This window comes from Lygodium microphyllum, chromosome 8 (genome assembly GCF_053477565.2).
Source record: "Lygodium microphyllum isolate KBCC chromosome 8, Lygodium_microphyllum_v1.1.10, whole genome shotgun sequence".
Classification (NCBI taxonomy): Eukaryota; Viridiplantae; Streptophyta; class Polypodiopsida; order Schizaeales; family Lygodiaceae; genus Lygodium; species Lygodium microphyllum.
In genome coordinates, this window is record NC_141142.1 from 62,973,446 (window position 1) to 62,981,817 (window position 8,372).

Here is an 8,372-nt window from a genome sequence, read left to right on the forward strand (position 1 = left end):
GTATTTATTCACTCTCATTCTATTGTGTCACATCATCTAGAGAGAGGATGTCTCGAGGCACTATTGGCTACTATGAGGTGGCCTATACTATTCTTCTCATGCTTTCATTTATGGATCCCAATGGCCATTCATGATTAAGCATTGAGTTCTTGTACTCTTTCTCATTGCTCATTGTGTCAATGTTGTGATCTCTATTTTTTTCTTTCCCTTCATTTGTGCACTCAAATAACAATGCTTCTTGATTATGCTACAAAATGTAGATATTTAGACTATGATTCTTTATAGTTCTCTAGTCTTTTTTAAAAACCCTAACAAGTACAATATCAAAACACTTAATAGAAATGTATAACATTGTAATGGATTTTATACATTTTAATGCTTACTCAGCTTCACTGCAAAGAGTGCAATTCAGCCATTTGACATCGAACAATGCCTAAAATTTTCAGGTTTCCTGCTTTTCTCCTAAAATCATGCAGCAATTCTGGAAAAATTGCGTCCCCTGCAGCCCTTGCCTACAACTCATTTTATATAGTGGCTTCAAAGAAGGGGAGTCCTAGAATCTCATATTATGTTGTGCCTTGAAAGAATTATAAGAAATCTGGCAAATATGAATACCCAGCTACTTGAACTCTCCCCACACCAATGCATCACTTTGCGCCGCCGTTTTCAAAAATTTGATCCTGAGGAGGGTTGAGCTGCTCCCAAGCTTCAATCCAAGTAACCATAGCATCACCCAGCTTCACAAAGTAGGGGTCTAAGGAGCTTAGCTTCTCCTTAACTTGCTTTGCCAGCTCAACATAACATCTCTCCACTGTAGTGGCATCTTTGGGGAGCTTAACTGACTGGAAGAAAGGAATGATCTCCTCCTGCCAAAAGATGCCCTTGTATTCTTTTTTCAGGTTCACAAATGGGTTGCTAGCCTTGCTGTGGAATATATAGGGAAGACCTGTCTTCACCCCATACCCCAAGTGATCACAGATCACCTGCACAAAATACACAAAATCCAAGATTTTGTGAGTTTTTTGTTCCAGGCACAGCTTCTAATTGGATGCACTAGCCTAGCCTAGATCATCATAGAACATGGAGAGAATTTGTACCTTGCAACACCAGCCAGCCCACATGTCGTCATACCGCCCAATCGGTTGACCATCTCCCATCAGGCCAAAGTACATGGCTGGTCCAATCAACTCTCTGTTGAATGCCAAATTCATGCCACACATAGGAAACAGAGTGCCCTTGGGGATGCTCATCACTGCATCCACATACCTGACAGGCAAAAGGTGTGAAGTTAATTTAAGTCATCTTTTTAACACCACACTCTTATGATATTTCACGTTGATCACGACAAATCAACCTAGTATTCCTTTCTGCTGGTTTAACTAGTTGGGTTGGAGCATCGTAGTCAGGTATGTTCAGCCAGAGGCCATGGGATATGGCTGTGGGCACACCCTCTCTGAGACTGAAGGGGTAGCCACGGACAAAATCAGCACCTTCGCGGTATGGATCATACAGAGTGTTGAAGAAGTACGGTGTTGATGGAGACAGCAAGTTTTTTATGTGCTGCTCAAGAGCATTGATGTCACTGCCTGAAGGATCCTTGGCTACCTGAAGTCACAAAAATACAGTACTAGATCAAGGCCAGCCCTTCCTTGAGCAAACTTGTAGATACCAGTGAAAGCATTTGACTGTCTAGCAGACAAACTTACAAAGCAATCGTCATCTATTGTGAAAATATACTTTTTCTTGGACACCAAATACCCGAAGCAGCGGCAAGCACTGTCCTTGAAGGAAATACAAGAAGCCTTGGTGCCAAGTATCTTGTTGATGTGGTTACGATTGTAAAGCTCGTAGTCGAAACCTTCAGGCACCTTGATAGCCTTAGTAGGATCACCATCCTGCACAATGATGAGGTGGTAAGGTTGGAAGAAGGGCCTCCACATCTCAAGGAAGTCAAGGTTGCGGATCGTGGGGATGACAATGTCAAGTTCATCCTTCAAAGCCATGGCTGATTGGCTGGGTTGAGACCTGAAAGGCCACGATCCAAGAAAAATAAGAGATGTGAAAGACACAAAAACATATGTAAGTGGGTGCATGCTTGTAAATATCCACGCATTACTCTACTGTGTAGGTTCCTATACAGCATACATACTGTTAAAACATACTTAAGGCTCGGATGCTTATGTAGCAGCTACCACACGGACATAGCACACATCTATGCACGTCTAATTAGAGTATTAAGCTGCATTCAGGAGTGAAATATACTCGGACAAAAGAAAAGCCTGAAGAAGTTTGAAACTGCTCTAATGTCAACTCTCGCATAAAGGCAGTCCTTTGAAAGAAATTAGCCTTGGAGCATCCAGAGAGAAAGAAGTCTTCTTCAGACGATATACAATCCATAAAACAGAACCCACTGAATGGAAATCTCAGAGATTAAGACAATGCTGAGGGAGTCAACAGGGAAAACAAGCTAAGAAGCGCCAAAATCAAACGCAAATCTCTGCAGTATCGAGTAAATCTCAGGGAGGAAGCAATGCAGAAGGGATGAGCGATCGAGCAAGCTTAGAATCGCCAAAAACGATCTAGGTTAAAGGGCCAAATTCCGATAGAATGAGAGCTAAGCCAATCGTAAGAAAGGGAGAAGAGAGCGGGGTTACCTTGACTGTGGCGGAGCTATGGCAGGGAAGGAGCCGTCCTCTCTTTGAATGTGTTGCGTATATGAATGAATCAATGGATGGACGAAAAAATGAATATGTGTGTGTGTGAAAAAAATACAGCAGATGACAGTCGTGTCTCCCTCATACGAACAGCCTTGGGCCGGCACGCCTAGCGTTGGTGTAAACGTACCCTGCGCCTATCTTAGAAACAACCCCTCCTAGCCGGCTTCTTCCTCAGAATGTTCAACCAACATGAACCACAAAGGAGCATTAGCATGATCATCATCATCATCAGTCATCATCCGTAAGCATCCTCATCACCATCAGCCACAATCATCATCATCACCATCATCCTCAAATTTCAACAAGTTGCAAGGTCGGCAGTGTGTGAGAGCTATGGAACCCAAATTGGTTGTCTCTCCACCATACCTTACCCTTAAGGGTACTTTTGGGTGAATAAGATGGGTGTTATTCCCATCAATAACTATCAATATGCGAGGTCATTTTACTCCTTGCCAGAACAAAGAAAAACGTGGGGCGAAAGCCAACACCAGTTCCATTATCTAAACATTTGCCTTATAACAAGGAGGAGCATGAATATAAATTGCAATGTTAGAGCCATGTGTGCATAAATCTCATTCCATGATTCAATTAACCAATTGTTTTCATGAACAAGCGTGCATCGTTAAATCATCACCTGAAGCACAACAACATAGTATAAGCACATTGAGCACTCTAATAAGCCTCATAACATTGTCCACATTGAGACATGTGTCAACACCATATACAAACACAAGATTCCTTAAAATAAACAAAAAGAAATGCACAAGTTACAAGTAGGCATGGAAATATTACGTCTTGGCATCTAAAACTGCCTTCTCAAAGTTTATGACTGAGCAGACTAACATGTTTCCCAAGTAAGCCAATGTAAATTTCACATATCAATTGGTTTAGCTTGGTAAGCATGAAAACATTGATTGTTGCCAACACATTCTTACACAAGAAGTAACAATATATAAGAGCTTTGCCCAACTAGGGCACATGGTATAACGTGCAAGTCTTCTTAAACCTTTCAAAGAAAACTTGCTTTCTAAGAAACTTATTTTTGTTTGCATAAGCCAACATGATGGATGACTTATATAGGGACCACCCAAAATGATTCATTGCAATGATTACAAATGTATTGCATGTTCTAAAGTGTTGAAGCATCTTAGGTAGTATAATACAAGCACTAATGTTCATGATGTGCTTTAGTTATTTGTAAAAACTTTTAGAGGTGTCAATGTACTTAAGAAAGGCAAAGCATTGGGCATGATGAAAAGCCTTGTCAATATGACTCGTTGATGGAGTTTTCCTTATCAGAGGAAAACAGCTCATAAGACTATAGGAGAAGAAGAAACCATGACATGTAGAGTAACCCTAACTTTACATAATAAACTAAACCAACTTCTAACCATGAAACTTAATGTATAACCATGTTTTTTTCAAAAATTTGACACAAGATTTACATCTTGCTATAGAAATATATTGAAGTTAGAGATCATCAAAAAAACAAGTTGGCCCAACCGAGCCCACTAACCATGCTTCACTTGCTTGGCATCATTGTGAAGCTCATGAGGCTTTGCCTTGCTCGCTTCACATTTTTACAAGCAAAAGGAAGTAGTGGTGCACTTCCTTTAGGTAGCAAAAAGTACAAACAACATGCTTCATGTGTTTTTTTTATTTTAAAACACACACACACACAACTACATCATCATGGCAAATTACTCTTTGATCCTTTAAATGTAACATCTTTTTACATGCTTCTTCTTTTGAATATCTTACCCTCCCCTATCTTTATGAACTAAAGCTACAACGAAAGCCCTAGAATTCGAATCAAGCCCACATGGCATGTGTACAATCATCAAAATCTACGATAAAAGTCTCATTAAAACTTAGAGAAAATATAAGTGCACTCCCTCTATCTTCTCTTGTAGTATGGCATGTGTTGTCAACAACCCTTGGTGTGCATGATTCACACACACACACACACACACACACTCTCTCTCTCTCTCTCTCTCTCTCTCTCTCTCTCTCTCTCTCTCTCTCTCTCTCTCTCTCTCTCTCTCTCTCTCTCTCTCTCTCTCTCTCTCTCTCTCTCTCTCTCTCTCTCTCTCTCTCTCTCTCTCTCTCTCTCTCTCTCTCTCTCTCTCTCTCTCTCTCTCTCTCTCTCTCTCTCTCTCTCTCTCTCTCTCTCTCTCAATTTCAAGAATTCAAAAGACCATAGCATTGGCCTTCTAAAAAGGCATGGAGATCTTGGATTTTTTCTTCCATTCCACCTAGCCAGAAGTGCATTTTCAAAGATGACATCTATGTGCACATATCTCATTGGTAAGTTAGTCTTACACTTTGCATCCGACTCAATGCACACATATTATGCACCCACCATGCACTAGAATATCCAAATGTGCATACACCATGCACACTATCCTTTCACTTAGCCCAACACGCATCATGATCCCTAATCCAAACGCTAGTGTACACATGCACTAGCCCCATACCCATGCACATAGACTAGGGCATACTAACAGCATTGTACAATATCACACACTTGCACCTAGTTTCACCTAGTACTGCACATAACTTAGTGCACATCATCCTTGCACACTACCCTTGTGCACTAGTATGCTAAGTGCAACCTCCTTACACATGCACACAACTGCACATGCACTAGCGCACCACACGTGCACTAGTGCACCTAATTTCACCTAGTAGTGCACATAGCTTAGTGCACATCATCCTTGCACACTACCCTTGTGCACTAGTATGCTAAGTGCAACCTCCTTACACATGCACACAATTGCACATGCACTAGCGCATGTAACCACACACAACCTAATGCACATACCCCTACACCTTAGTACACTATCCTATTAAACACACACCATGCCCTAGCCCCATCCTTATACACAAACTCTAGTGTGCCACATCCTAGTGCATTGCATCTCAATATAGTGTGTGTTAGTGCTCGTGCAATGTGCACCTATCAAGCACTAGTATACCATAGTGTGCCTTAATTCACACATAGACAAGGAGCCCTACACTGCACTACTACACATAGCTTTTAACACCTAGACCTTTGTGCACACACACCCAAGACAAGAAGTTTCATGTGCAAAGACTGACAGGCATACGCCCTATGCACAAGGGTCTTGGACATTGTTGTAGGAGTGCACTCATACTAGGCACTAGGACTCGTTTAGTACACCTCACCTTAACGCCCATACCCTAGTGTACACATGCACGTTTATTAGTGCGTCCTTAGTCCATCCTAGTGCATGCATGCACTAGAGTTAACCCTTGCACCAACAGCACTAGTGCACTCACCTTGCACCTTGATGAGTACACATATCCCTTAGGACACAATAAAAAGAAAAAAGAAACACCCAACAAGCTCAACACAAGAACATTGTACACACATGTACTATTTTAAGGACTCAATGCATGAAGCTTACAACGTATCTCTCATTTAATCTACTTGCACATGGTTTGTTTAGTAATTAAACTAGAGCTCACCAAGTAAAAATGTGAATGCCATTGCAACTAAGTAGCGGGGAACTTTTTCATAGCAAATCCTATTACCAAACCCTATTTTTCAATAGTGGAGTAGTTCATTTCCATGTCCATGAGCTACCAACTAGCAAGCTCACTAGATAGTTCAAAGTATATTCTCCAAGTTGGCACAATATTGCTCCCACAGTGAACTTTGAGGCATCAATGTGTACATGGAAGGTTACATTCCAATCTAGGGCTCACAAAATTGGGGCTATTGTTAGAGCATTTTTTAGTATCTCATAGGCATATTAGCATTATTTGGTCCACTAAAAAACAATTAGCAGCTTATATAAGGATCATCAATGTATAGTTTAACACAAATTGCCAATAGTATCCAATGTGACCTAGAAAAGCATTGAACTCCCTTGGTGTAGGTAAATAATCACCTTGAATTTTGAAAAGTTGATAGTGATGCCATTTCTAGAAACTACATGCCTTAAGATACAACCATGATTTGCCCAAAATTGGCACTTCAAGGGATTCAACAAGAGACCATACTACTAACAAAGATTGCTCAAAGCTTTTCTAAATGCTTTGTCAAGTTGGTGTGTATGCTAAGGTTGTCCACAAACACTTCCAACCACTTTCAAAGCATGTCCTTGAAGATTGTGCACATGTGTTTCTTAGGGTTTCCAAAAGGTATTATGGGTGTTAATCACGCCAAAAGGCATGACTATAAATGCAAACACTTGGTGGGAAATGTAAACACTTCCCACTCAATGAAAAAGATTACCTTGTGCATCTTGTTTGGATAAACTTGCCTTGATTATAGCCCAAATTTTGATGAGGAAGCAATAAGCATCCTTCTTTATGACTCTTTCTAGCATGTGCTCAATGTAAATAATGGGGAAAATATCCCTTTTCATCACTACATTGAGCTTCTTATAGTGAATTCACACTTTGATTTTTTCTTCTTTAGTATGATGACAATGGGCAAAACCTAGCCCAATGTCCTCAATTTCATAGATGAATCTTTAATTTAGGATCTTATCTATCTTTTCTTTGACAACTTGATGGTTGCTATCTTATAAGCACCACATCTGACACCATGGGTATGTTATGGGTGATGCTAGGGTTGACCTCTTTAAGTTCTTCCATGCACCACGCGAGCACATTTGTGATTTATTTTAAGGAATTTTCTAGATTGATCTTCTCATCCTTGGTTAGGTTATCAACTATAAACATGGGATGAGGCTTTTCTCCCTAGCTAGCCAAGTTGACTTCCTTTACCTTGGTGGGTTCACCTATCAGTTCATTGGACTATACTTGATGCTTCACACCTAGAAAGGTCATGATCCCATCTCCTTTCTTGATGCTTCACACCTTGGTGGGTCCACATGTTAGTTCATTGGCCTATACTTGATGCTTTACACCTAGAAACATCATGATCGCATCTCCTTTCTTGTATTTTTTGAAATGCTCGAGGTAGATGCTAGGGCTTTTTTCATCGCTCAGCTTCCATTTTATGTTGCAGGTGGACTGGGAGGTCTCCCCTTGAATAACACCCTACCACGGCACAAAGAAAAGCTCGAACCAGCCAAGTAGAGGCTGCAAATACATTGCTGGCCACAAAAACCTGCAAGACACCTTATTCTTCACCAAGAAACCATTGCTCCAAAACACACCAGAGGAAAGCATGCAACAAATTGAATAATGCTTCCATCCTCACTCACTTCCTCTTCCTCACTCTCCATTAGATCAGGCAATGAAGCACAAGAGAGAAAGAAACAAGAATGAGAGAGCAAGTGTTGTGCCAAATGAGGGAGAGAAAGAAATGAAGTGTGAGAGGAGAAGATAAAGGAAGAGAGAGGTTGTAACCACCTCAACCCCCCACCTCCCCAAATCACTCGACAAGCCTCCTCTTGTTCTTTTCTTGATATATAAAATTGAATTTGCATACATCTTGGCTAAGGTCTAAAGACCCTTCAAATTTTTTTGAAATGGGACAAAAGGTGTTTGACCTTTCTTTTCCTTTCAACATTTTTTTAATGTGAGCTTTTTGGACTACACATTGTTACATTGCTTCGTATTTGATTTTTTTACAAGAGAGTACAAAAGCCAAATGCCATTTCATAAAAGATGTTTCCATGTTGAGCACATTTTGGTGCCTATTTTTGCACATAT

The 8,372-nt window shown here is 40.6% G+C and overlaps 1 protein-coding gene across 1 annotated transcript; it reads right to left on the bottom strand.

The window, feature by feature from the left end:
• Positions 1-321: 321 nt before the first annotated feature.
• LOC148032382 (UDP-arabinopyranose mutase 1-like) lies at positions 322-3,663 on the bottom strand. The gene is made up of 5 exons (XM_087683033.1): positions 3,510-3,663; positions 1,707-2,025; positions 1,355-1,605; positions 1,098-1,266; positions 322-983 (listed from the first exon to the last, which is right to left on the bottom strand). Exons 1-5 carry the CDS (start codon positions 3,560-3,562, stop codon positions 648-650), a joined length of 1,128 nt encoding a protein of 375 aa, XP_087539159.1. The 5' UTR covers positions 3,563-3,663; the 3' UTR covers positions 322-647.
• Positions 3,664-8,372: the final 4,709 nt, after the last annotated feature.

Excerpts from the sequence above, each read along its gene's own strand:
- LOC148032382 (XM_087683033.1), bottom strand. The coding sequence starts at position 3,562 with ATGTTAGTCTGCTCAGTCATAAACTTTGAGAAGGCAGTTTTAGATGCC. Across the intron at positions 1,267-1,354 it reads CCAGCAGAAAGGAATACTAG|GTATGTGGATGCAGTGATGA; the intron begins GTTGATTTGTCG and ends TTTGCCTGTCAG. Across the intron at positions 984-1,097 it reads GGGCTGGCTGGTGTTGCAAG|GTGATCTGTGATCACTTGGG; the intron begins GTACAAATTCTC and ends TATTTTGTGCAG.